The sequence below is a fragment of the Leptosomus discolor genome, chromosome 15 (genome assembly GCF_034619465.1).
Source record: "Leptosomus discolor isolate bLepDis1 chromosome 15, bLepDis1.hap2, whole genome shotgun sequence".
Taxonomy (NCBI): domain Eukaryota; kingdom Metazoa; phylum Chordata; class Aves; order Leptosomiformes; family Leptosomidae; genus Leptosomus; species Leptosomus discolor.
The window spans coordinates 5373746-5399817 of NC_141405.1; the positions used below are offsets into that span (position 1 = coordinate 5373746).

Here is a 26072-nt window from a genome sequence, read left to right on the forward strand (position 1 = left end):
AGGACAGGGAAGGGAATGGGGCAGGACTGGGACAGGGATCAGGAGGGGGATGGGGACATTTAGAGCCTCCTTTGCTTTCAGCATGGGGCAGTGCTCTCTGCCCCCAGCAGCAGACCCTTGGGTCTCAGGGACTGTAACTGACCTCTTAGTGTCAGACTCCCCAGGAAGGAGCGGGACAGGAGAGGACTCTGCTCACAGCCAGGGACTGGATCCAGCCATATTGCTGAGCCATTGCAGCGTGGCGCTGGACGTGGCAGGACCGTGGGGTGCTGGGGAAGATCCTCCGGGTTGCAGCAGCCAAGGACCCATTGGGGCATATTGTCTGGCAGCTCCGCAGCGATGCTGCAGCACAGGGTTGCAGGTGCTCCCACTGCCCGGAGCTGCTGGAGGCACGGCCGGACCAGGGCCAGGACTGCTGCCATGTCCCAGGGCACAGCTCGCCAGCAGAGCCCTGCTCCGTGGGTGGCTATTGTTAGCAGAGAACAACTCTCCCTCCTGTGAACGCCCCAGCCAGCCCAGAGAACAGTTTGGGGCTGTTTTCAGGAGCCTTTGGGGACAGCGAAGCTTTCTGGCTGGAGAGAACCTGCAGCCCCCGTTGCGCTGCCCAGAAGCAGCAAGGCCAGAGCCGGGAAGGACAGGCTCAGAAAAACCACGGTGGTGCTGAGCGCTGGGCTGAGGAACTGGCAGCTCTCGCTGCCCCGCTGCAGGCTGCCCTGGCCCATTAAAGCGTGGCTGTGCCCACAGGGCTCCCAGCCTGTGTCTGACCTGTTGGGCTGCAAGTGGGCAAGCAGGTTTGGCACAGTTTGGGTAGGGGTGGTGACTCAGCAGCCACGGCAGGGTGTGCTTGGGCTCCTCGGCACTGCCTGCTTGCCCCTGGGGCTGCCCCGGGAAGAGCCCAGCTCAGCCCCCGCCACAGGAGCAAGGACCACTCCCGCCCGTGCCACTCGCCATCGTGGTGTGGTGTCCCCAGCACTGAGAGCCGCTTTCCACCACAGCACACCGCCAGCAGGCCTGGCCCTGGCAAGCTGTTTGCCCCTGTGGCACGGCACCAACAGACCCAGGGAGGGTTGTCTGCGGCATGTGCCAGGCCCAGGCAGCCGCACCTACCCCGTGATTTGGCACTTGTGCCGCTGGGCGAGGCAGTGCCTGCCCGGCTGGGCTGCCAGCGAGCATGGGAGGGGTTATCAGTGCGGGCCCAAGCACAGGTTATCGGTACAGGCACGGGGCGGGTCCGTCAGTGCAGGCTTGGGCTGGGTTCTCTGCACAGACCCAGACATTCTCCAAGCCCGAGCGAGTGCTGGAGAGCAGCTGCGGGCTGGCACTTACTGCAGTTCGTGAGACATCCCCGGCTGAGGATCCCTGCAGCTCAGCCCGCCCCGGCTCCCAACACGCAGGTCCACGTCCCCCAAGGTCACCTCGCTGTGCCTTGGCTGGCACGAAGCCTGCAGGGCCACAGCTGCTGGCAGGAGTCCCACACGCTCAGCCTCCAACCCAGGAGGCGTTGGCAGTCCCTGCCCTGCTTAGCCTGGCCCAGACACTGCCGCACCCCCCAGCTCCGCTGCCTGCGACCGCCCCTCCTGTCTCCAGAGGTGCCGGCGCAGCCCCATGCCAGCATGGTTTGGCCTCTGAGGCTCCTGCTCATCCCTTCCCCGAATGGCCGGGGTTTCCACCCAAGCACAGGGAAGCCGCCAGCCTGGACAGTACAGTGGAAGTTTTACTGCAGAATCCCACAGGGCTCCTGTGTGCCATCAGTCCGTGACGCCGCCTGGGCTCCACTCCCAGGCCCACGCAGGGTGGCTGCTCGCTGGCCACCTCCTTCGGTGACAGGACTCGTCTGGGCTGCTGCAGGCACCCGGGCAGGGTCAGGGTCAGCGGGAGTCTCCAAGGGTGGCCCGAAGCCACTGCAGGACGTCGGCCAGGCCAGTGCCGTTGCGGGCGCTGGTCTCCAGCATCGTGATGGGCTGTGCGGCGCAGGAGACTATGTCCTGCATACGGAACAGCGACTTCATCTCCACCAGTGACATGTAGCAGGGCAGGTCACTGCAACCAGGGGCAGGGAGGGGGCTGCGTTAGCCCTCCACGATGACTCTCCCGTCCTGCCTGGCCCCCAGCTTGGGGGTCTCCGCAGGCCCAGCCAGCCTAAGGAGTGCAGCAAAGCACGGCTGCTGCCCCCCAGGACGCGCCAGGCTTCCTTGGATGTCGCCTGATGGTAGGGATGTTGAGCCACCACAGGCCCTTTGCGTGCCCCTGCGCACCCCCACCCTCTGGGCTGACCCCCCTTCTCACATCTTATTGAAGAGGACCAGCACGGGCACGGCGGCGAGCTGTGGTGTGGAGAGGACGGACAGCAGCTGGACGCAGGACGAGGAGACCTGGGTGGGGTTGGCGGCGTCGACCACGAACTGGAGAAGGAGGAGAAGGGAAAGCGGTGGTGCGGGCATGCCCGAGGGCGGCCCCATGCCTGGCCGGGCTGGATCAGGGTGCGGAGGTGGGAAATCACCCAGCCAGGGCGAACCTGAGGGGCCCGACGCCCCGCAGCAGCGCAGGGCTCAGCGCCAACCCCCAGCCATGGGGCGCCCCTCTCCCTGCGCCCGCATCCCCCCTGCCCGCGTGCATCTCTCGGGGCCGAGGCTTGGGATGGGGTCGCCACGGCGCACCGGCAGCCACAGGGTCCCCACTCGGCTGCCACCACCGCCCCGCCGGTGTGGGTCCCCGGTGCCGCTGCCGCTCACCAGGAGAGCGCTGCACTCGCCGTAGTAGCTGGGCCAGATGGGACCCATGCAGCCGCCCAGCTCCCGCACTGTCACCCGCCGCGGCAGCCGCAGGTCCGTCAGGTTGGTGCCCACCTGCGGGACAGGCGGCTCAGTGGGTGTTGAGCCGCGCCCATGCACCGGAGCCCCTCAGCCGCACCGGGGCTACCGGCCGGCTTGCGGCCCCCGCCAGGCCCTGCCTACCGTGGGCAGCGTGGCCGGGGGCTCGCCCAGCTCCGCGGCCCCCTCCTCGGCGCTCAGCTGTGCCGCGGGTTAAGGACACGACGGCGCCTGGGAAGGGGACGGGCCCGCTACCCGCGCGGGCCCCCCGCCGCGCCCCCCCGCCGGGACCGCCCCGGCCCCCCCGGTACCGCGGTGCCCCCCGTCCTCGTCGGATATGGCGAAGCCGCCGCGCCAGCAGGCTCTTCCCGCCGCCCGCCGCCCCCAGCAGCAGGCACGTGGGCACCGGCCGCCCCGCGCCCGCCATCCCGCCCCGCCCCGCCGGAAGCGGCCCCGCCCCTGCCGGAAGCCGGAAGCGGAAGCGCCCGCGGAGGGGCGGTGGGGCAGGGCAGGGCAGGCCGGCGGCGGGGGGGACAACATGGGGCGCGGCGGCGGCACCTTCGAGCGGCTCCTCGGTACCGGCTGCGGCCTCCCCTTGGCGCGGCGGGCGGGGCGGGAGCTGGGCCGGGGGCCGCAGCGCTCGGCCTCGGGGGCCGGGCCCGGGGCTGCCGGGGCTGGGCCGCCGCCGGGCCGCCGCCGGGCCCAGCGCTGCCGGGGTCGGGGCCGAGGCTCGATGCCGGCCGAGCAGGCGGGTCCGGGGTTACCGAGCGCCCTGGGGCGCCTGAAGGGGAAGAGCTGGCGCGTTCCGGGAAAAATCGGGATTTTTATCCTCGAGTGCTCGGGCGTGGGGCATCGCCGGCGCCCGGGGGAGCTTTCCTGGCAACGCATCGGCGGTCGCGGCGCAGGGGCGGGATAGGCAGAACTGCTCAAAGAGGCCTGAGGGGGTCGTTCCTTGCAGATAAGGCTACGAGCCAGCTGCTGCTGGAGACGGACTGGGAATCCATCTTGCAGATCTGCGACATGATCCGTCAGGGAGACACCCAGTAAGTGCTGTTCGGCTTTCAGGCGTGCTGCATCGCAGCTCTCCTCGTCTTCGCCAGGTGAAGTGTGAGGGCCCCAGACCTGTCAGCCTGTGGTAGCTCACGTCTCGCTGTCCCCTTCCAGAGAAGCGTTGGAAGGGCAGTACCATGGGCCCTGGTGTGCTGAGGTACTTCCCTGACCTCAGGAGCTGCAGGCTACTGCTGGCCTGAAATCCTCAGAGAAACTCAAGCTTGAATGTCCTTTTTCCTTCTGTGTCCAGTTTGGCTTGGGGGAATCGCTCGGACCATGAGCTAACTGGACCTCGTGTTAGGGTGGGGGTTAGCGGGTCGGCAGCAGCAGGTGCGATGTCCCCTTGGGCTCTCAGTTACCTGAGGACATGCACTTTCTCTCCTTACCCAGAGCTAAATACGCCGTCAACGCGATCAAGAAGAAAGTCAATGACAAGAATCCCCACGTGGCTCTTTACGCGCTGGAGGTAACGTCAGCCCAAACCGTGAGCACTGCGGGGGCCCGGCCCCCAGGCCAGGCAACTTCCCACCCTTCATAAGCTGCCGCCTGGGCTGTGCGGCGTTCCCTGCCCGGCGCTGGGGGGTTTGCCTCCTCTTGCCTCCAGCACAGAGGTGTCGCAACTGATCAGCGGAGCATGGGTTTTGTTCTTCAATTCTGTCTCAGAGTTAGGAGCGGGCAAAGCTGGAACTGGAGACTTTGTCCCTGGGGGTCTGTCCCTACATAGCAGAGGGACAAAAGCCACCCTGCAGCTGATGGGTATCTCGCTCTCCGGCGCAGCGGTGTGGATTTCTCTGGCTGACACTGCCCTAACGTGACTCAGTGCTTGGAGTCACCTGTAACCTGTGCTGGGACTCCCCCTGGGCTGCAGAGTAGGGAGGAGGTGGCAGGTTAATGTTGTCCTTTGCCCTTGCAGGTCATGGAGTCAGTCGTTAAAAACTGTGGCCAAACAGTCCATGATGAGGTGGCCAATAAACAGACTATGGAGGAACTGAAGGAAATACTCAAGGTAAACGTATCATATTTTACTGTTGGTTTTGAACGAGCTTGTGAGAGAAGCAGCAGAAGGAGAAAATGTGTGTGTCCTCTCTTTTGTTCCCTATGTGTATGGAACAGAAGGGAAAGTGTTCAGGAACGTGTCTCAGGAAAGAGCGAGCTGCACTGCGTGATGTGAAGGGGTGAGGTGGGCATCTGGGGAGCGTGTGCCAGGGAGAGATGTCGTGAGAGCAGAGGTGATGTTTGGCTGTATTGTGACGTGGGGTGGGAGCATGCTGCGAGGCTGGACCGTTCCATGGTGAATGCTCCGGGGTACAGTGCTTGGCTTGGCTTGGGACAGCAAGGGAGGATGGAGATGATGGTCTGGCAGTTGCACCAAGGACCTGCCTGAGCAGCGGCGAGGAGAGCTCCCTCCTGTAGTACAGCATGAGGCACGGGGGAGGTAAAGCAGCAAGATGAAAACTGGCAGAAGCTTCCTCTCTAACGAGGCCATTTCGTTGGCCTGTGGAATCACTTGAGGAGCTTTGCAGGATGTTGGCCTGGCTGTTGTCGCTGACAAGCCGTGGTCCCAAGCTGCCGCTTGCTGGTTTGTTACAACGTGATGCCTGCAGGAGCTCTGTGCGTCCTCGGACTGGAGACTTCCCCAGGTGAAGTGGAAATGGGAACTCCTGTCTCCAGCTCCCAGCCCCAGAACAGCAACACCCAGACGAGAGCTTGCAGGGAGTGCTGCTGTTCCTTCCTTACAGCCTCCATCTTCTGCCAGAAAAGGACGGCCGGGTGACCTGGATATCTGGTGCATGAGCTGTGCGAGTCCCGTCACCTCACACACCGTAGCAGGGTGTCCCTCTCCTGTCACCTTCCTGCGAGGGCTGACTCAGCCTCCACCAGGATCTCCTGCTGAGATACAAACACGGCCACGGCACGATGGCCAGGCGAGTGGCACGTCCACTCCGAGCACTGAGGAGATCAGCTCAGGTCAAGAGCTGTTGTGGATCTGTCTGGTCCTTGTCTGCCTCAGTAGTTTCGTGACTGCTGCAGGCCCGTTCTCGTCCTACATGTGGAACTTTGCTGCTAGTGAGTGCTCAGTGCTGTAAAATGGTCTTAGTTGTGATGAGGTTCAGGGCCATGACATGCATGGAATGCAGGAGTTTGCCAAATCTTGTAGAAGTTTGGAGCTCCAGGAATTGTCAGTAAGTCATGCTGAGTGGGCCGAGCTCTTGGCTGAAATCGCAGCTTGACAACGCTCCTCCGCTGGCTGGGGGATTGCCGAAGCAGCCGGTCATGTGAAGGCGTGATGGCTCAGTCAGCTGATGACAGGGCTGCACCGGCGGCTGGCTGGGACAGGAACAGGCTCGCCAAGTTTCCCCCGGCTCCTTGAGCTGTGATACAACCACCCCTGCCTCCAAAGGGCAGGCTGCCCAGCTGTCCTGGCTGCATCACGGCCACGGCAGCTTTGGGTGCTCCTGGGCAGGAGGCTCAGGGCGGAGGTGCTGACAGACTGGCACTGCCGCCCTCCAGCTGGGAGCTGGTGGTGCCCCGTCAGCGCTGGGGTGAGGCGGGTCGTGCTCTGCCCTGCTGGGTGGCTGCAGGTCCGGCAGTGTTCCGAGTGCGGGAGGAGCACCCCTTGGGGGAGCGAGTGCGATGCTGGGCAGGCCGGTGCTGCTGCCGGCCCCAGGGAGCGGCTGCACGAGGCTCTGTGGGCGTCCGCTCACAGCATCGTGACCGCACCCCGTTCCAAGTTGGTCTGGGCTGCTCTGAAGGATGTTTTCTTGTTTATGCTGGAGGGGGGAAGTGGGGAAGCTGAAGCAGTACGTAGTCCTTGCTGTGAATTGTCCCTGTTGCAGCTTTCTGACAGCTCTTACCTGGCAGAAGTACCCTAGTGTCTCTCTTTCCCTGAATGGTGTTTTTGGCTTCTCTTCTGAGGGATTCACACCATCCTTTGGGTTTCAGGGCCTCTTTCTCAGGGTGTGTTGTTTTGTTTTTTTTTTTTCCTCCTCCCTTTCTGTGCAGAGGCAAGTGGAGACAAGTGTCCGCAGTAAGATCCTGTACCTTATCCAGGCCTGGGCTCATGCCTTCCGCAACGAGCCCAAGTACAAGGTGGTGCAGGACACCTACCAGATAATGAAGGTCGAAGGTGAGGACTCTGTAGGCAGAGGTGGGTGGACAGCTGGCCAAGCAGCTCTGCTCTGGAGGAGCCTTGCAGGAGAAGGAATGGGTGTCAGGACCCTGCCTGCTGTGAGCAAAATCTGGACTTGCAGTACTGAGCTTTTTCTTGGTACCTAATGAGCCTCTTGGAGCGACTGAGCCCCTCTACAGAGAGGACAGCCCTGTCGTCCCAGGACCAGGGGCTGCCTTGCTCTGGGCCTCCAGCCCAGGTAGCAGCTGAGGGTTGGCAGTGAGACCTGAAAAGCAGGAGCTGTGAATGTTCTTGGGGAAACCGGCAGCAAATCGGGGTGTCCTCTGGGATTTACAGTGGGGCGGTTCCTTCCTCCCCGGCTTTTATCAGTGCTGCCAGGATGGGGCCGCACTCCGCTTTCTGACAGAGCATCAGTGGGGCACTGTCCCTTTTGGGGGGGTGGCAGCATTCCCTGCGAGGGAAGGGACATGCTGCTGTCTCTGCCTCTCCATGCACCACAACCTCCACGGGCAGTGGCAAAGCCTGGAGTCCCGGTCCCCTGCCAAGCCAGCGTTGCCACACTCTTGCCAGTCAAGGGGTGACACTCAAAGCCCTGCCTGCCCTTGCAGTGGGCTTTTTTTCCCCCTGTGCCGAGTTCAAGGTCTTGAGGAAAGAGCCTTACTCAGAGGGCCCCCGTGTCCCTTAGAGGTGTGTGAGGGAACCCACAGGGGACGGTCCTGTGCGCTCCAGAGCATGGCTGAGAGCCCCGTGCCCTGCAGGCAGCAGCATGTGCTGTGTGAGCGTCGTGCTCGGGCCTCCTGCGGGAAGAAGGTGGCTGTTGGTTGTGTCAGGCCGAGAGGACGGCCGAGGCAGGTGCACTGAGCTGGGCCGGGCCGGACGCGTGTGCCTGGGACGCGTGGCGTGAGGCAGCACGGCCTCCCTGCGCCAGAGGAGCCCTTTCACGACGCCGTCGCTTCTCCTGCAGGTCACGTGTTCCCGGAGTTCAAGGAGAGCGATGCCATGTTCGCTGCAGAACGGGTGAGTGCTGCTGCTGGGGGGGGAGTTGGCGCTGCAGGACAGGCCTCTCCTCTCCCCTGCAGTTCTTGCATTCCTCCCTTTCCTGCAGGTCAGAGGCTGCTCCCAGCTGTCAGGCAGGCAGTCCCAGATGCTGTACAGCACTTTAACCTAAAACTACCAGGCGGAGGGGAGAATCAACCAGGACAGGGAGTTAGTCTCACCTACTCGGTGGCATCCAGCAGCACGGCGCTCTGAACGGGGCAGGAGGGCATTGCTAAAGCGATTGCTGTGCAGACACGTTCCTAGAAAATCTCCTGCTGCCTGGGAGGCATCGCAGTGTCTAGGAACACGAGAGGAGATAACTCCTGGGGATTAACGTTTCCTGTGGAGCTGCAAATGCTTCCAGTCTCCCCCATTCATGAGAGCGCCCTGGTCAGCTGTAGGAGCTCCCGAAAGGCTCAAGAAAGGCTTGGTGGGGACGCTTCCCCTCGGGCCCTCCTCCCCTCCTTATGCAATTTTCCTTAACCCTGACAGGCTCCAGACTGGGTCGATGCTGAGGAGTGTCACAGATGTCGAGTGCAGTTTGGTGTTGTGACACGGAAGGTGGGTGTCGCTCCTGCCCCTCTGGGTTCCCTGGTCCTGCACGGCCCCCTGGGACTTGCAGGACTCCCTGAGCCTGCATGGAAGCGTGTCGGGGCCAGACCACGATCCCTGGCCACTGTCAGGGAAGTGCCAGGAGTGTCTGAGTGATGTTGTCTCACGGTGGGGTGTCTTGCTACGGCACTGATGTCTCCGATCCTTTGCAGCACCATTGCAGGGCCTGCGGGCAGATCTTCTGTGGCAAATGCTCCTCCAAGTATTCCACTATCCCCAAGTTCGGGATTGAGAAGGAAGTGAGAGTCTGCGAGCCCTGCTACGAGCATCTCAACAAGTCAGTACCCTTTGTGGTGTGTTTCTTTGCCTGCAACAGCTGGGACTGTGAGGGGAGAAGCTTGGCATGGGGCCCCCTTTCTGCAGAGCGGAGCGAGGGTTTCCCAAGCTGTGCGGGCTGGGCTGGGCACGGGGTTTACAGATGTGGCGTTGGGCAGAGCTGGGGCTCCAGCACAGAGGAAGGAGCGTTCAGGCTGCGCTGTTGCCTCTTTCTGACTACAGGAAAGCTGAGGGTAAAGCTGCTGGCACCTCCGAACTGCCCCCCGAGTACCTGACCAGCCCCCTCTCCCAGCAGTCCCAGGTGAGTGGCTGCCCTGTAGGTGATCTAGTGATCCTGACCTGCTTCTTGATCCCTTTACTGATCACTTCCTCATCTTTCTGCTTGCAGCTGCCTCCAAAGCGTGACGAGACGGCCCTGCAAGAGGAGGAAGAGCTCCAGCTAGCTATTGCCTTGTCTCAGTCAGAGGCCGAGGAGAAGGAGAGGATGGTTTGTGCCCTGCCTGGCACCCGGGAGTGGTGGTGGCTGTACAGCCCAGATGTGCCCCTAGCTGGGCGGTCGCAAATCTCTAGGCACGCCCTGGCGTGAGCGAGTCGCAGGGCTGTGGAACGAGAGGCGCGTGGTGTGTGGGAAGCGGGCTGTGCCCCAGCTGCAAGCCCTGGGCACGCTGGCCTGCGGGAACCGCTCGAAGCGTGAGGCTGGGTCTGCTGGCCCCGCGTGGCCGTCGCTAAGAGGATCGCCCGCTCAGCGTGCCCAGTGTGTTGCTGACTGACTGGTTTGGAGGAGCCTGGACAGTCCCCGAGTTGACTCTTTCTTTTCTCTTTTGCAGAGGCAGAAAACAACCTACTCCATGTACCCGAAGGCTGAGCCCACCCCCGTCACGTCATCGGCTCCCCCGGTCAGCACGCTCTATTCCCCACCCGTGGTAGGTTCACGGGAGCCCCTGAACGTGACGTGGCTGGACCCAGGCCTCTTCCCTAGCTCACGCCTACCCCGCTTGGGTCAGATTCAGTCCCTGTTCTGAGAGGAGGGATTTGCCCCGTTCAGTCCCTTGCTCTTTCACAGTCCTGCTGCATTTTCAGCAAGAAGGTCTGTGCTCCGTTGGCACTTGGGTGCCTCCGCTGCTTCCCACAGCTGCAATGTGTGTCTGGCTGAAGGAGACGGGTCTTCCCTTTCAGTCTCCTGCTGGTGCTCTAGCACTGTGGCTGTGCATGGCCGGGTCCGAGCAGGGCATCTGTGTGGGGGCAGCGGGTCTCTGGTTTCTTAGAACTGCTTTTACCCTGTCTGTCTCTCTCCAGAATTCCTCTGCTCCCTTGGCTGAGGACATTGACCCAGAGGTAAGGATCCAGGCCTTGCCGCTGCACGGCGCAGGCTCGCTCCCAGCAGGGCTGCGGTGCTCACCTGCCTTCTCTTTCTGGTAGCTGGCTCGGTACCTGAACCGCAACTACTGGGAGAAGAAACAAGAGGAGGTTCGCAAGAGCCCCACCCCATCAGCTCCTTTGTCCCTCACAGAGCCCACTGCTCAGCCGGGGGAAGCCCACCCCGCCCCGCTCGGTGTTGTTGAGGTAAGAGGGGGCCCAGACCTGTGTCCGGCAGCTCCTGAGGGGTGAGAAGCACCCGACTCCTTCCTTCAGTCACGCAGCTCTGCCTGCTTGCTGCTGGCTCTCAGCACGGGAGTGTTGGGGCTGACTGGCTGCCCTCTCCTTCCAGCAGCAGTACCAGAACGGCGAGTCTGAGGAGAACCACGAGCAGTTCCTGAAAGCACTGCAGAATGCAGTCACCACGTTTGTCAACCGCATGAAGAGCAACCACATGCGGGGCCGCAGCATCACCAACGACTCCGCCGTGTTGTCCCTCTTCCAGTCCATCAACAACATGCACCCCCAGCTGCTGGAGCTGCTCAACCAGCTGGACGAGCGCAGGCGTACGTGGGAGCCGTGGGCGGGGGGCCTGAGGAGGAGCGGGCATTGCCGGGGATTCCCCCAGCGCCGGGCTCGGCATGCCCGTGGCACAGCCTCTCCCGAGAGAAGCCGGTGCAGGGTGGTGCGAGCACTCTGCCCCGAGAGGGTCCCTGAGGCCGTCTCTTCCCGCCCCAGTGTACTACGAAGGCCTGCAGGACAAACTGGCCCAGATCCGGGATGCGCGTGGGGCTCTGAACGCGCTGCGGGAGGAGCACCGGGAGAAGCTGCGCCGTGCAGCAGAGGAGGCTGAGCGCCAGCGCCAAATCCAGTTGGCTCAGAAGCTGGAGATCATGAGGCAGAAGAAGCAGGTGAGCAGGGAGGCGTTTCCAGGGGGGGCTGGGGCTGCGTCAGCCAGCAGGGCTGCCTGCACCGTGGGCCAGCCCAGGGGCAGCTGCCTAGGCAGGAGGGGATGCTGCCGTGTCCCGGCTCCCAGCCGTCACAGCCGTGTTCCCACAGGAGTACCTGGAGATGCAGCGTCAGTTGGCCATCCAGCGGCTGCAGGAGCAGGAGAAGGAGAGGCAGATGCGCCTGGAACAGCAGAAGCAGACCATCCAGATGAGAGCCCAGATGCCAGCCTTCTCGCTGCCCTATGCCCAAGTACGGCTGCTGGGCCAGAGACCCTCCTGCCAGGTCCCAGGGGACGTGGCCTAAAGCGTGTTTGTTGTTCCCTCAACAGCTCCAGGCCATGCCAACAGCCAGCGGGGTGATCTACCAGCCCTCTGGGCCCACCAGCTTCCCTGCCACCTTCAGCCCGGCCGGTTCTGTGGAGGGCTCTCCCATGCACAGCGTCTACATGAACCAGGCAGCACAAGGCGGCACGGGGCCGTACAGTGCCATGCCCGTCGCAGGGACGGGTACGTCGGCCGGCTGATCCCGCGTGGGCAGAGGCTGAGTGCCACGCAGCTGCTCCAACCTCTGCCCTCTCTGTCCCAGATCCCAGCATGGTGAACGCCTACATGTACCAGCCGGGGGCCGGCAGTGGGCAGGCGGCTCAGCAGGGGCAGGCGGTGCCCACCACCACCCCGGCGTACTCCTCTTACCAGCCCACTCCAACGCAGGGCTACCAGGCAAGTGAGGGCAGAGCCGGGGTGCGGGGCTAGTGCGACTCACCCCGTCTCGGCAACAGGATCTCCGAGCAGGAGGGAGGAAGGGCTGGTCCCAGATCTCTGATCTGCTGCTGCTTTCACTGGGAGAGGGTCGGGGTCGGAGCCGGTCTGGGCTCCCCACGGCGCAGAGGGAAGAAGACACCCTCGTTCCAGCGGAGCAGGGACAATGGTGCTGGTCCTGGGGTTGGTTTGAGATGAGCCATCGCTGCAGCGCTGCTGACCAGCCTCTCCTCCTCCGCAGAGCGCAGCCTCGCAGTCGCAGAGCATCCCGGCCATCTCCCAGGCCCCCCAGTCGGGTGCCATGGGCTACATGGGCAGCCAGTCAGTCTCCATGGGCTACCAGCCCTACGGCATGCAGGTGAGCGCTCCTGCCAGCCGGCTCCTTCCTGGGCCCTGCAGGGGTGGGCTGCAGCCTGTGCAGCCTCGGGGCTGCGCTGCCTGTGCCAGGGGAAGGGGAGGCCTCACCTCTGCCCTGCGCATCCCCCAGCCCTTCTGACAGCCACCCCCTCGCTCCCCCAGGGCCTCATGTCTGCCCTGCCGGGCCAGGAAGCCGCACTGAGCAGCTTGCCAGCCCAGCAGTCCTACCTGCCCGGGCAGCAGCCCCTCTACCAGCAGGTGAGTGCCGCTGGCCGCGGGCGGGCTGGGGTCCCGGCAGGGTGCCCTGTGCTCACGGAGCTGCCTCCTCTTGCAGATGGCACCTGCCGGAGGGCCGGGAGGGCCCCCCCAGCAGCAGCAGCAGCAGCAGCCTCCCCCGCCGGCTCCCGCCCCTGCGCAGCTGCCCCAGGGCAGCGGAGAGGCCCAGCTCATCTCGTTCGACTGACCGGGGGCGTGGGGGGTCCCCTCTAACACTACTCTTCGTCCGGAATCACCTCTGTGCTACGGCTCCTTGTTCTGACCCCACATCTGCCCTTGGCCTGGGGGACCTGGGACCGCGGGGTCCCGCCGGCGGCTCTGGAGCCCGGCAGCAGGAGAGCAGCCCCCCCGCCCCGCACCCCGGGCTGCTCTCCTGCCTCCCCCCGCCCCGCCGAGCCCCTGCTCTGACCCCGCGGCCCGAGGGTGGCCGGCCGGCAGCTCTGCCCGTGGCCCGGCCGGGCGGGGGGTGGCCGCAGCGCTCGCAGCCGGGCCCCGCCTCGCTCCCCGTCGCTGTCCGGCGTCAGCTTCGCCCCGTCCCGCCCCGGCCGAGCCCCGCTCCCCGCCAGCGCCCGCTCCCCTCCCCGCCCGGGTCCCCTCGCCGGGCCGGGCCTGTCCCCCTCCCCGCGGCACGGCCACTCGCTCCTCGCGGGGCAGACCGAGCGCGAACTGCGATAATAAAGTGTTCGGAACGAGCTGCGGCCTGGTGTGCTGGGGGCTGGGGGTGGCGCCGCGGCGGCGGCCGGGGCGTACCGGGGCCAGCGAGACGCGGCGGCTAGAGCGCCAGCGCCGCCCCACCATCGAGGCGAGGCGCCGGAGCCTAGAGCGGCAGGCGCGCGCGGCGCGGGGGCCGCCGGGACCATCGAGACCATCGAGTGCGGGGCAGAGCGCCGCCGTGTCCTCTGCGGCCGCCATGCTGCCCGCCGCCCGCGCGCTGCCGCCGCGCCTGCCCCGCCGCCCGCCGCCCGCCTGGCGCTGGGCCGCGGCCGGGCCCCCCCCCGCCGGCCTGCGGGCGCTGGGCACGGGCGGCGCCCGGCGCTCGGAGGCGCTGGCCGGGGCGCCGCTGGACACGGCCAGCAAGGAGTACTCGCCCAAGGTGCGGCAGCTGGTGCGGGACATCGCGGGGCTGACGCTGCTGGAGGTGGCCGACCTCAACGCGCTCCTCAAGGTGGGTGCCGCGGGGCGGCCCGGCCCGGCGCGGCTCATCCCGGTCCGGCCCGCGTGCGCCGCCTCACCGGCCGCCGGTGCCGCTGCTCTTCCCGCAGGAGACGCTGAAGATTCCGGACGTGGGGGTGATGCCGGCGGCGGCGGCTGCCTCCCTTCTGCCCTCCCAGGCGGCTCCGCAGGTACCGGTCCCTCCGGGGTGGGGTCGGGAGTCGGGCCCCGGGGGCTCCGTGTCGGCCTCGCGGATCCCCACGCGGGGGGTGCGGGGAGGGCGGCCGCTGGGCCTGGCCGGGTGTCTTCACCGAGCTCTGGCTGCTTCCAGGAGGAGGAGGAGAAGGAGGTGTCGCTCAAGAAAGAGAAAACACACTTTACTGTCCGGCTGACGGAGATGAAAGCTACTGACAAGGTGAAGCTGATCAAGGAGGTGAAGAACTTCGTGCCGGGAGTGAACCTCGTGCAGGTGAGGAAGGGGCTGCCCGACGCTCCAGCCGCCCCCCGTGGCGTCCCCGAGCCCAGTCGGGTTCTGAAGCACGTTGCAAGCGTCAGCTGCTGTTCTCCGTTCAGAAGGCAGCCTGGATTTCCGTGGTTAGGGGCACAGGCTGCCTGTGAGCGCGCTGCAGCGCAAAGATGTGGACGAGGTGTAGAGCAGGGGTCTGTCTGTCTGGCGTTTTTAGAGAAGGCTGTTCCCTGCTAGCTCTGCTGCGTGGCAGCGAGTGAGCCCTGAGCAGAAGCAGTGGGACAAAGAAGGAGGCTTGGAGCAAAAACCCCAAAGTCTTCTGTGCCAGGCTCAGCTGCTCCAAGTGTCAGAGCTGCTGTGGGCTTTCCTGCAGACCGTGGGCGCAGCCAGGGTTCCTCGCTGCAGCTGGCTTTGGCTCGCTTTCCCCTTGGCTTTTTCAAGGCTAATATATTTCTGAATTTAGATGAGGTTCTCTAATTCACACATCACGCAGTCTGTGCTCCCAGTGCTTTTCAGGGCTCTTCTTTTTGTAGGTGATGTCTCCTCCTTTTTCCCCCGGAGGGGACGGGCCTTTCGCAGTCCTGAGCAGGGCCTGAGTTCGTGCCCTTGAGCCGAGATGTGGGCTCAGAACAAAGAGTGGGTGATGCAGCGGCTGCTGCGGAAGCATTGAACGTGCTTGGGTTCTCCCCTGAGCGATGCTTTCATGTCTTGGGGGTGGTGGCAGCGCTCACTCTGTTTATCTGTTTGCAAGGAAGAAATGTTGAGCGTTGTAAAATGCGCTCTTGTTTGTAGCCCAGGATATCGGAAGGATTTGCAAAAAATCTTCTGACCCGTTTGTACTGGTATATTGCAAAGCAAACAATTCGGTAACAGAGAAGCCCCGGTGGCAGAGACCTGAGTTTCGTTGGCCCACTGGGCTAATTAACTGTCGGCTTGGTTAGTCTGGCGGCTGTTTACCCGTTATTGGTCCCAAGCAAACATTAAAATACCAAAACCCTGTGACAGACACGATCAGCAGATAGTTAAAAGCTGTCTGGAGAGCTAATGCTAAATCAACTTGGCTTAGCACGAGGAACCTGCTGACCAAGCTGGTTACAGTCCGATGCAGTGGCCAGGTTGGTAGATGCAGGTTTTTGCAGGTAAAACTTTGTCAGGTGTGACTGACCGGCCTGGTGTCGCAGTTAGAACACACGTGCACAAAACGAGCTGCTGCTGCAGGCTGGTGCTGCTGCAGAGGCTCTGCCCAAAGCACAGCTGATGCCTGTCTAGGGTCAATTTTATTGCCCCCTTCTGGGGCAATTTTAACGAGGTTGGCAGGGAACCTGCTCCTGGCCAGCGGGGCTGTCGGTGAGCTGGAAGGGAGCGCAGCTGGGGCTGGGGCGACCTGGACACGGCAGTGCTGCAGCTGCCGCAGTGCCGCAGCTGCCGCAGTGCCATGAGGCAGGTGCCTTGTCAGCCTGTCCTGGGCCGGTGTTCTTGTATGCTCGGCTGGCGTTGGGAATGCGTGGCCTCTGCCCCACGGCCGCCCCTCTGCAGGTCCGTCTCGGGCCGTGCTCCTCCTGCTCCTGGGAGCTCTGAACAGCCGCTGCCTTTGGCCAGGGCTGCTTCAGAGCTGAAGTGAAGCTTTGCTGAGCGAGGACCTCAAAGGAACAACCCTGATCGTGTTGCCTGGCCTCATCTCAGCTGGCCAGAACGGACTCCTTTCTGGATGCTGTCCTGGGCTCCTGCTGGCACAGCAGCACCTTCTGCTCCCTAGTGGGGAAAAAAGCACTTTCTGCCACCGCGGATACGCCGTCGCCGCGCCCAGCATGAGCTGAAGCCACAAAACCTCCTGTCACAGCGGCCGGTCTGTGGGTGCTGAGTGCCTGCGGCACCGCACGGCAGAGCTGGCAGCGGCTCTGTGCCCCAGGAGCCTCCCTGGGGAGCTGAATGGCTCCACTGCTGCCGCTCGGTGTGGGAGCAGGGGCCTGTGCTCCCGGGCTGCCGTCCCTTTCCGGGCAGCAGTGCTGCAGGCAGCCCCTTTAAACCCGTTCAGCGGCTTTGCACCTCGCCTTAAACACTGCGGTGCCCTGTAGCACCAAAAGTTTTGCGTAAAAGGTCCTGAAAATGCCAAGATTGTGTGATCGTACCGGAACTCTTTCACTAGTTCAATGGGTTTCTGCACAGCTGTGCCCAAACCCTGCGGCAGCCTCTCCTCCCCGCTGGCAGAAACACGTGAACCAGAACTTTCGCCCTGGGAAACGTCGGCCCAGCGCAGGCCGGTCGCTGCCATGGCAGGTGACGGCGCAGCGGCTCCACCTGCGTCCCAGACACTTTCCCAGACTGGGGCTGCGCCTCTGGGAGCGCCATGCCTGCGGCAGGAGGAATTTACGGGCGATTCCTCACTGGAAAAGGTCTATCCAGGGCCACAGCGGATGTGCCGTTGTGGCAGTCAGGTTTGGGTGTCTGCTGGCAGGACGGGCTGTAGTTGGGAGTGAAAGCCTTGAGTTTTAGCGCAGCCGGCAAGCTTCCCCGCGGCAGTCAGGCTCGCCGTTAATCCGGTTAGCGAGAGCCCGTTGGCGAGTCTGTGTCCTTTGTCCCTCCCGCAGGCCAAGAAGCTGGTGGAGTCCCTTCCGCAGGAGATCAAGGCGAACGCCTCCAAGGAGGAAGCAGAGAAGATCAAAGCTGCGCTGGAGGCAGCAGGAGGGACTGTGGTTCTGGAGTAGGCTGGCTCTGGTCCACGGAGGGACTGACGCAAGGGCAGCCTCCCCGGGCTGAGCCGGGGCCCGGACTTTTCCAAGTGCGAGATGTCGCCCCTGGGTGCGCGGTGGGAACACTCTTGTGAAGCGACCCCGTGCAAGAGCACTGTACGGTTTGGCAGGGGTGCTGTCTGGTTCATCGCGGTGAACTCGACCTTTGTAAACATAAAAAACCACCACCAACAACAAAATCCCTTTTTTTGGGTTCATCTCTCCAAAAAATCCTCCTTGTTCCGCCAGCAGCTCCACGTGTGTACCCGGTGCTGCCTCTCCCCGCTCCCTTCCCCCCCCAGCTGCTTTTTGACCGGCATCCTGAACGGGATGGCTCACCCCCCTCACCCCTCCGTTGATTATTCACTGCTAATTAATAACGCCTTAAGGGTTGGGGGGGTGGGAACCGGAGCCCGGAGGAGCTGCCGCGACGGCCCCGGGCTCGTAAAGGCGGCCCCGGTGTTACACACACACCCCCCCACCCCCCGCATTGCCGCGCCCCGGTACCGTGAGGAAAGGGCGTGGCTTGTTGCTGGGGGGCGTGGCTTTGCTGGTGAGGAGGGGCGTGGCTTAGCGCGGAGCGGCGCCGATGGCGGAGCGGCGCGTTTCGCGCTGGTACTTTGGCGGCCTCGCTTCGTGCGGCGCCGCCTGCTGCACCCACCCGCTGGACCTGCTCAAGGTGAGGGGGGGTGCGGGACGGGGTTGGGAGGGGTTGGGGGGCGGCTGGGAAGGGTTGGGGAGCGGCTGGGGGGGGTCGGGAACCGGCTGGGGGGCGGGGGGTGTTGTGAGGGGCCGGTTGGCGGCTGGGGGGGTCGGGGAAAGGCTCTGAGGGGCCGGAGAATGGCTGCCGCGGTTTGGGGGCGGGGGTGTGAGGGGCCGGTTGGGGGCTGTGAGGGGAGTGAGAGTGCGGGGACGCGGCCCTGGGTACCGGGCTGGGGGGGGGGGGGGGGGGCACGGCGGTGAGGGGATAGGGTCGAGGAGGGGGGCGGCTGTGGGGCACGGGGGCATGGTGGCGAGGAGGGACATGGGGGGGGGGGCGGCTGCGGGTCACGGCGGGGGGACACGGCGACACACAGCTGTGGGGCTTGGGGACGTGGCAGTGAGGGGATAGGGTCGAGGAGAGGGGTGGCTGTGGGGCACGGGGACATGGTGGTGAGGGGATAGAGCCGGGGGGGTGTGGCGGCTGTGGGGCCGGGGGGACATGGTAGTGAGGGGACGAGGTCGGAGGGGGGGGGGCGACTGCGGGGCACAGGGACATGGAGGTGAGGGGACAGGGTCACAGGGACGGCGGTGAGGGGACAGAGTCGGCTGGGTGGCTGTGGGTCACAGCGAGACGGCAGGACGCGCGCGCGCACACACACACACACACACACACACACACACACACACACGGCTGTTTGGCCTGGGGACGCAGTAGTGAGGGGACAGGGTCAGGAGGGTACAGGGACAGAGCCAAGGGGACACAGGCTTAGCTCAGGGGCAGGTGTGCGGGGGGACAGACGTGGGGCTGAGGGCTCTGGGGAGCTCAGGGTGCCAGCCCAGGGGGGCTGTGGGGTGCAGGGGCTGTGAAAGGCACCCCGGCCAGCCCTGCCCAGGCACCTGTGTGAGGCACGGCGGTGGCTCCAGGGCCCGCGGTGTTGGACACAGGCCCACTGGGCTCTGCGTCCCCGGGCCAAGATGTCACCTAGGCGCCACGGACAGCCTGGCATCCCCGCTCCCGCACAAAGAGCGCCGCGCGCAGCCCGGCGCTGCCAGCACCCATGGACGGGGCGAGTGCCAGCGCTGCCCCGAGCTTTGTGTGGCGGCCAAGCGGCAGCGAGCCTGGCAGCCGGGCGGGCTGCAGAGGGGGAGCGGGAGAGCGAGCCCAGGCTAGGGCCTGCCGTGCCCGTGGGCGAGGCTCAGGACAGGCAGCCCCTTCCCACCCCCCCTCACAGAGAGAGGGGAAGAGGTGCCGGGCACAGCCCCAGGAGAGGAGCCAGCGCTGGCAGAGGGATGTGCCTCCCCGGCGCTCGGCCTGTTGCCGTGCCCGGCTGGCCCCGTCTGCCCGGCGGAGGTGGCTGGCAGCCCGCGGGGGCTCGCATACGGTGCCCTGGCAAGGCGCTAAGAAGGGGAATTAGGCTGGCACGTGCCTCTGGGTCTGCCTCTGAGCCAGCGTGACGGGTGTGACTTTTGGGCTGCATCCCCCCACGCTGTCCCCTGCGGATGCGTAGCTCCTGCGGCCGTGAGCAGCCCGGGCTGGCCAGCTGGTCTTGCCGGAGGGTTCACACCGGAACGTTGAACACGGACCTGCCTTTGGCCCAGAGCTGCCCTGCAGCCGGGGCTGGTGCCAGGTGTGGGGAGGCTCGAGAGGCCTCAGGATGTGGCAGGGCAGGGGGCCAAGGGCGCTTTGCCGGAGCACTGGACCTTGGCCCCGGCTGGATGATGCTCCAGAACCCCCGAGCCGGCTCTGCGCAGGCACTGGCCGCCCACGGGGTGACCGCAGGGCTGGCCAGCTCCTCCCTGCCCTCCCGGTCCCTCCTGTGGCCGCTCACCCAGCTCCCCGGCACACCATGAGCTCTGGTCCCTGACGTCTGAAATCCACCCACTGGGCTTGAAGGCAGCCCCTTCCTTGCACCCCTGCCGCTGCTCTCCCAGCGTCCCGCTGCTGTCCCATGCTGTCCCACGCCCCGGCCATGCCGGGGCCGCTGTAACGGGGGCCAGACCTGGTTGTCCGCCAGCGGCCCTTTGCTCTCTTCAGTTTTATCTCCTGGGGCCTTTGACCCACACGTGGTCTTCGCAGCAGGGGCCCGGTTGGTGTGCTCAGAACATGCTCCAGCACCGGCTGACATGGCTTCTCCATCCCGGCCAGCCCCCGCAGTCCCACTGCCGCGTCCACCGGTGACGGTGGGAAGCGTTGGGCTGCTGCGGGCGGGGAGGGGAGCGATTCAGAGCTGGGGAGCGGGGCCGCGGGGATGTCTTCCTGCCTCTGCCATTCCTGTGGCTGGGGAGGAGGGGAAGTTACTCCTGGAGGCCTCGCGTGACCGGGGTGTAGGGCAGCAGGAGGTCACGAATTCACCGGCCCTGTTGCGCTGCCTCCGAGCAAACCCGTGCTGGTTGCCTGCTCACTCACGTGCTTCTGGATCCTCCCTGCCCCGACGTGGCCCAGGGCCTTTCCTGGAGGAGCAGGCACTGCCATTTTGTCTCAGGGCGTGCCGCTGAGGCCACTGAGCTGGGCAGGCGCCTGGGAGGGACTGCGGGCAGGTACCTCGGCGCTCCCCCTTCCCCTGCCAGCCTCCGCCACCCGCATGCTGGGCTGGGCCAGTTTCCAAGTACTGCCTGGGCGTGGGGAGCCCAGAGCTGTCGCTGTTTGGGCGGAAGGTCCTGTGCGAGTGCTACCGAGTCGCCCTGACGAGTGCTTGGGGTGGCCGTCCGCTGCCCTGTGCTCTGCCATTCTGCCCGGCGGTGGGCTGGCGCGGTGACGCTGATGGGCTCTGCCCCAGGTCCACCTGCAGACGCAGCAGGAGGTGAAGATGCGGATGATGGGGATGGCGATGCGTGTGATCCGCACTGACGGCTTCCTGGCTCTCTACAACGGGCTCAGCGCCTCGCTGTGCCGGCAGGTGAGTGCCACCGTCCCCTGAGGCCGGCACGGGGCTCCTGCGGCGCGGCGCTGCCATCCCGGTTGGCACCGGGGCTGGAGCTGACAGGCTGCCCAGCGCCGCGGGGCCGGGGGGACAGGCACCCAGCAGGGCACGACGGCTCGTTCTCCCCCTGCTCCAGATGACGTATTCCTTGACCCGCTTTGCCATCTACGAGACCGCGAGGGACCGCTTGGGCCAGGGCAGCCAGGGGCCTCCCCCCTTCTACCAGAAAGTGCTGCTGGGTGCAGTGGGAGGTGAGTGAGGGAGAGGGTCCCTCAGCCTCGGGCTGGAGGAGCCCCCTGACCCCAGCTCTTCTTTGGCCCCAGGTTTCACTGGTGGGTTCGTGGGGACCCCCGCAGACATGGTGAACGTCAGGTCAGTTCTGCCGGCGTCCGCGGCGTGCGGCAGCAGTCGGGGTGGTGGGGCGCTGCCCGTGCTCCTGCCCCCTCTCCTCACCAGCTGCCCTGTGGCTAGTGGCCCGGTCCCGGTGGCGAGCTCCGTGCCCCAGAACTGTTCCGTCCCGGTCGCGGCCCCCTGCTCGGCCCTCGGGGGGTGGGGGGCTGCGGTAGCTCCCTTGTCCCCTCGCAAACAGGCGGCGCGGTCCGTCTGCCGGGGCTCTGCCCGCCGCCCCGAGCAGGGCCGGGCTTGCCCCAGGCCCCCGGTGCTGGGGGGGGTGGCGGAGCCCCGGCCCCCGCCTCACCCCGCGGTGCTCCGCCTTGCAGGATGCAGAACGACATGAAGCAGCCGCCCGCCCTGCGCCGCAAGTGAGTGGGGGGCCGGGGGGGCGTCGGAGGGGGCCGGGGCAGCGGGGAGGCGGGCCGGGGCTCCGTGTGGCCGCCGGGGGGCAGCACCGCACCGGCCGTGCAGCGCCGTGCCCGGGGGCGGCGGGACTGGGACCGGGACCGTGGCCGCGGCGGCGGGAGCTGCAGCCGCCCGCTCGGGGGTGCCGGGGAGCCCTCCGACCCTGACGCCTTCCCCTCTCGCTCCTTCCAGCTATTCCCATGCCCTGGACGGCATGTACCGCGTCCTCCGGGAAGGTGAGGCCGTGCCAGCCGGGGCGGGGGGAGCCCGCCCGGGGTGTCCCGGCTGACACCTGGAAGCCGTGGCAGGAGCGGGCCCGGGGAGCTGCCGCGGTGCCCGCTCGGCCGGGGTGGGGAGAGGGGACGGAGAGTGGCCGGGGAGCAGGGGGTCCGGCAGGGCCCGGCACCTCCGCGACCTCTGGTGGGGCAGGGGCAGGGGCCGGGCAGGGCGGCAGCCTTGGCCGTGCTCCAGCGAGAAAGGGACCTGCCGGAGCAGCTGTGAAAAAGCACAAGAGGGCGAAGCAGGTGGGAAGGGGCACGAACGGCAGCGGGGAGGAGGTAGGGCTGTTTCGAAGGATTCTCCTTCCCTGCAGCGTGTTTGCTGTTGTGCGCCTTAAGCACTGCTGCAGGAGGAGTCTGGGACAGGGACCGGGCAGGGAAGGAGGCTCCGGGGGGAAGGGAGTGTGGGTGATGTCCCAGGACTGTGCTGATCCCAGTCTGTCTGCCCACAGAGGGCTTGAAGAAACTCTTCTCGGGAGCTACAATGGCATCCAGCCGAGGGGCCCTTGTCACTGTTGGACAGGTAGGACAGCTCCGCTGGGCAGTAGGTGCCCGGGGTGGGGACAGGGGTCATCCCTGGCGTGGTGACGAGGGGGGACACATCACTAATACGCTGTGTCTCTGCAGCTCTCCTGTTATGACCAGGCCAAGCAGCTGGTGCTCACGACTGGGTTGCTGTCAGACAACATCTTCACTCACTTCCTGGCCAGCTTCATCGCTGTGAGCAGGGCTGGGTGCAGGGAGGGTGCACTGGGATCTGGTTTGCCTGCAGCCGGGCTCAGGACCCCAGCCTGGGGCTGCCAGGGCTGCCTCTCGGCACTCTGACGAAGCAGGGCTGGGCACAGAGGCTCCTGTGGGGCTCCCGGCCTGGCCTTGGGCCCAGGCAGGGCTCTGGGTCTCTCCAGTGCCTGTGGCGGTTGCTGGCACCTGGGTCTCCTCCGTGAGCCGGCGCTGCTGACCCCCGCTGGCTCTCCCCAGGGAGGATGTGCCACATTCCTGTGCCAGCCCCTGGACGTGCTCAAGACCCGCCTCATGAACTCCCAGGGCGAGTACCGGGTGAGGAGCCCCTCCTGCCCACCTTGCTGCTGCTGGTCCCATGCCCTTTGCGCCGGCCTCTGCCTCCCAGTGCCACCTCATCTCTCTCCCTCTTGCTCCAGGGTGTTACCCACTGTGCCATGGAAACTGCCAAGCTCGGCCCCCTCGCCTTCTACAAGGTACCTAGCTGGGCGTGCGTGGGCTGGGCTGGTGGGGTGGAGGTGGCCAGACTAGGCCGGGCTGGGAGCAGAGGTTACGGTCCAGAACGGTCCTGGGAACGCAGGTGCGGGCAGTGGTGCTCCAGCTCTCGCTGGATGTTACTGGCCAGCTCTTGGGCCCTACGTGCCTGGGCTTGGTGCAGTCACCCATGTGTTCGGTCTCACTCCTGGGAGGGCCCCTGAAAAGGGGTTTCAAACCCAAGATCTCTTCCAGATGCTGCCAGTCAGGCATTTTCCCTGTTACAGCCTGTCTGCTCATCTTCCCCAGGCAGCATCCAGCCCCCTTCTGAGCTGGGGGCTGTGGGATCTGACCCGGGCTTCTGCCGAGATTTTGTCTATGTAGTGGTGATGCCGGCACTGATGTCTTTGGAGGCAGAGGGGCTGATGCATGCTGCCAAGATCTGTGTGCACAGGAATGGCTGCGGTGCCTCCCTCGCCGTTGTGGCAGTCTCTGCCTGCCACCGAGGCCCCAGCTCCGCGGAGCTCGTGCTGCGTGCCCAGCCAGCCGCTCCGCCCTGCTTGCCAGCTCGTGCTGCTCCCCACGCGTTGGGCGCCCGTAGCCCTGATGGGGAAGCCCAGGGCCAGGCACACGCTGACTCTCCCTGTTCTCACTGTCCCCTTCCAGGGCTTCGTTCCTGCTGCCATCCGGCTCGTTCCTCACACCGTCCTCACCTTTGTCTTCCTGGAGCAGCTACGTAAATATTTTGGGATCAAAGTGGTCACCTGAGTAGGAGGGATGGGACCCACCCTCGCCCCAGGGGGGTGAGCATGCGGGTCCCTACTGAGATCCCAGAACCCCTCTCTGCTGTCTGGGGCCAGCCCCGCTCCCCCTGCCCCTCGTCCCCACTCCTGTGCCTTGCCAGTGCCTGTGGTCAGCCAGTCCCAGACTCTCCTTTCTTCTCTCACCCCCATTCTCAGCATCTCCGTTACCTCGGGGATAGTCTTGGGCCTCTTCTCCCCTCTGCACTGTTGGTTTGGGGTTTTTTTTCCCAACTGGCCACAAGTTCTGCCCTTTCCCCCTCAGCCCTGTCCCTTAGCGCCTCCCGGAGCAGGACTGTGCTGTCCTGGGGAGGATGGGGGACCCAGCCTCCGGCTCTGTGCCTGGTCACAGAGCCTATGGGGCTGGGGGCCAGTGACCATGCTGTGGTGGGGCCTGTGGTGGGGGCAGTGGGGCTCGGGGCTGGCTCACCCCCAGCCTCTCCTGCAAGCAGCAAGGGGAAGTGCAGGTTTAGCACAGTGTGGCCCCCTCCTCCCTTAGTGCCTCTGGCCCCACGTGCTCCTCTGCTGACCCCAGTGCCACCTGGCACCCCGCTCTGCTTCCCGGCCTCCCCACACCCCCTGCTTCTGCTTGGCCAAAACTCCCCAGCGCCCAATGGCTGCTGGGCTCTTCAGGGATTGCGCCTCATACCAATGATGATGGAGAGCGGAGCCCTTGGCTGAGGGGCAGCTGCTCGGACCCCCTGCCCCACCAGCCAGGCAAGGGCTGGAGCCCTTCTCACCTGCTGTGCCCTCCCACGGTGCTTGCTCACCCTCCACCAGACCCGGCCTCGCGTGGGGGCATCCGTCCAGCACCGCTCTGTGGCCTCACGCCCTCGACCCCCTCCCCCTGCACCACCCTGCGTGCGGGGGCTGCAGGCACCAGCCCCTCTGCCGTGTGCACCCCTGCGCGTGGTGGCCCCGAGGGATCAAAGAACTGGAATATCTGTGACCTGAATATATAATAAACAGTGGAACAAGCACAGGGCCTGGTGTGGTGCTTTGGGGGGGGGATCCTGCACCCCCTCCCGCAGCGGGGGGCCTCAGGCTGGGCACTGAGCTCCCCGGGAGGAGAGCAAGGCTCAGGGCTACACCGAGCAGGGGGGGTCTTCACCTTGTTCTGTGCCCCCAGCCCGGCCCCGAGGCTGCGTGTGCCCAGCACCTGCTGGCCCCATGCAGCGGGGAGCTGCGGGCCGGGGTCCCCGGGCCAGCCCTGCGCCGAGCTGTGCCCGGTCTCAGCGGAGCGGGCAGCTGCTGGGGAGAGCCGTGCCGGGGGCGCCCGCCCGCCTCTGTGCGGGAGCTGCCTCCTGTTCGTGACACTAATTGGGCTCCAGCGGGCGGAACAGAGCCAGCCTGGGACAGCGGAGAAGTGAAGGCTCGTCACCTTAACGAAGCCTAATGATGCTGGCCGGCATCGCTGCCTTGGGCTTGTGCCCGGCCTCGCGTGAGAGCCGTGGGCAGGTGAGCGTGCGGCGAGCGGAGCCCCCTTTCCTCGGGAGGGGCTGGGGGCTGCCCGGCCCCTGGCGGGCGCTGCTCTGCGCCCACGCAAAGGCCACCGCGGAGCAGGAGAGGGACCGGCCTGCGGGGCCCTGCCCCGGCCGGCGCCCCGGCAGCCCCGAGCCCTGCTCGGCCCCGCACTCGCACCCTCCTCCCGCGCCGGCGGGAAGCGGGAGCCGAGCACGGCGCGGGGCGCCCGGCAGCGGCACGGGGCGGGAGCGCCGCCGATCTCCGAGCATCGGCGGGGCCGAGCAGGGCTGTCAACAGCCGTTCGCCAGCCGCGTTTGCGCTCGCTGAGGCTGCCCGGCCCCTCCTGGCCTCTGCCCAGACTCCCCCGCCCCGGGCGGCGCGCCGAGCCCCGGGCCCCCCCGCCTGGAAGGGGCTCCCGTCCCGGGCGGGGCTGGGGGCTGCCGGTCCTGCCCCTCCGCAGCCTCCTCCCGACCCGGAGAGGTGCGAGGGCTGTCTCCAGGGGGGCGACCGTGGGTCCGACCCGCTCCCTCGGGGATCGGTGCGGTTCATCTGCTCCCTTCGCTTCGCCGGTGCCCGGGAACGTGGCGGGGCGGAGAAGCCGGCGGCAGGGACCGGCGACGGGGACAAGCACCGGCGCCCCCGCTCCTCTCGGACGCGGCTGCCGGTGATGCGGGGCCGCGAGGGCAGCGCCGCGCCGAGCACCCGGGGGCGGTGGCGGCGTCGGGCGGGGCGGGGGGCACCGGGCTGCGCCCCCCCCGTGCCGGCGGGAGGAGCGGGGCGGCTGGACGCGGCTCCTCGCCCGCGGTCCCTCCCCCCGCTCCAGTCCCTCCTCCCGAGCCGACACAGCTGCCGCCGCCGCGGCTCCGGCAAAACTTCGCCGGAGCGGCCGAGCGCGCCGGTCCCGGTCCCCGCCAGCACCGAGATGCGCCCGGGAGC

At 66.1% G+C, this 26072-nt stretch overlaps 4 protein-coding genes across 6 annotated transcripts; 3 read left to right on the top strand and 1 right to left on the bottom strand.

The window, feature by feature from the left end:
• Positions 1-1835: 1835 nt before the first annotated feature.
• On the bottom strand, positions 1836-3237 carry ARL16 (ARF like GTPase 16). Of its 2 annotated transcripts, none has more exons than XM_086473766.1 (5): positions 3150-3237; positions 2955-3013; positions 2733-2846; positions 2287-2402; positions 1836-2040 (listed from the first exon to the last, which is right to left on the bottom strand). In XM_086473766.1, the coding sequence occupies exons 1-5, from the start codon at positions 3235-3237 to the stop codon at positions 1869-1871; spliced, it is 549 nt and encodes a 182-aa protein (XP_086329892.1). In that variant the 3' UTR covers positions 1836-1868. The 2 variants fall into 2 exon arrangements, with proteins under 2 accessions (XP_086329892.1, XP_086329891.1); XM_086473765.1 differs by having other exon boundaries at positions 2679-2846.
• A 111-nt stretch (positions 3238-3348) lies between these two features.
• On the top strand, positions 3349-12959 carry HGS (hepatocyte growth factor-regulated tyrosine kinase substrate). 2 transcript variants are annotated; one of them, XM_086473434.1, is made up of 21 exons: positions 3349-3385; positions 3769-3853; positions 4251-4326; positions 4774-4866; positions 6864-6987; positions 7955-8007; positions 8521-8589; positions 8793-8917; positions 9139-9217; positions 9305-9403; positions 9744-9839; positions 10213-10251; positions 10336-10479; positions 10625-10838; positions 11011-11183; positions 11332-11472; positions 11552-11729; positions 11809-11942; positions 12223-12339; positions 12501-12596; positions 12673-12959. In XM_086473434.1, the coding sequence occupies exons 1-21, from the start codon at positions 3349-3351 to the stop codon at positions 12799-12801; spliced, it is 2301 nt and encodes a 766-aa protein (XP_086329560.1). In that variant the 3' UTR covers positions 12802-12959. The 2 variants fall into 2 exon arrangements, with proteins under 2 accessions (XP_086329560.1, XP_086329559.1); XM_086473433.1 differs by having other exon boundaries at positions 9139-9403; positions 10628-10838.
• A 565-nt stretch (positions 12960-13524) lies between these two features.
• Positions 13525-17146, top strand: MRPL12 (mitochondrial ribosomal protein L12). The gene is made up of 4 exons (XM_086473435.1): positions 13525-13779; positions 13877-13957; positions 14104-14235; positions 16821-17146. Exons 1-4 carry the CDS (start codon positions 13525-13527, stop codon positions 16935-16937), a joined length of 585 nt encoding a protein of 194 aa, XP_086329561.1. The 3' UTR covers positions 16938-17146.
• A 404-nt stretch (positions 17147-17550) lies between these two features.
• SLC25A10 (solute carrier family 25 member 10) lies at positions 17551-23704 on the top strand. Its single transcript, XM_086473662.1, has 11 exons — positions 17551-17640; positions 20441-20560; positions 20721-20835; positions 20908-20956; positions 21304-21345; positions 21575-21618; positions 22113-22183; positions 22288-22380; positions 22639-22716; positions 22818-22874; positions 23539-23704. The coding sequence occupies exons 1-11, from the start codon at positions 17551-17553 to the stop codon at positions 23638-23640; spliced, it is 861 nt and encodes a 286-aa protein (XP_086329788.1). The 3' UTR covers positions 23641-23704.
• The last annotated feature ends 2368 nt before the right edge of the window (positions 23705-26072 follow it).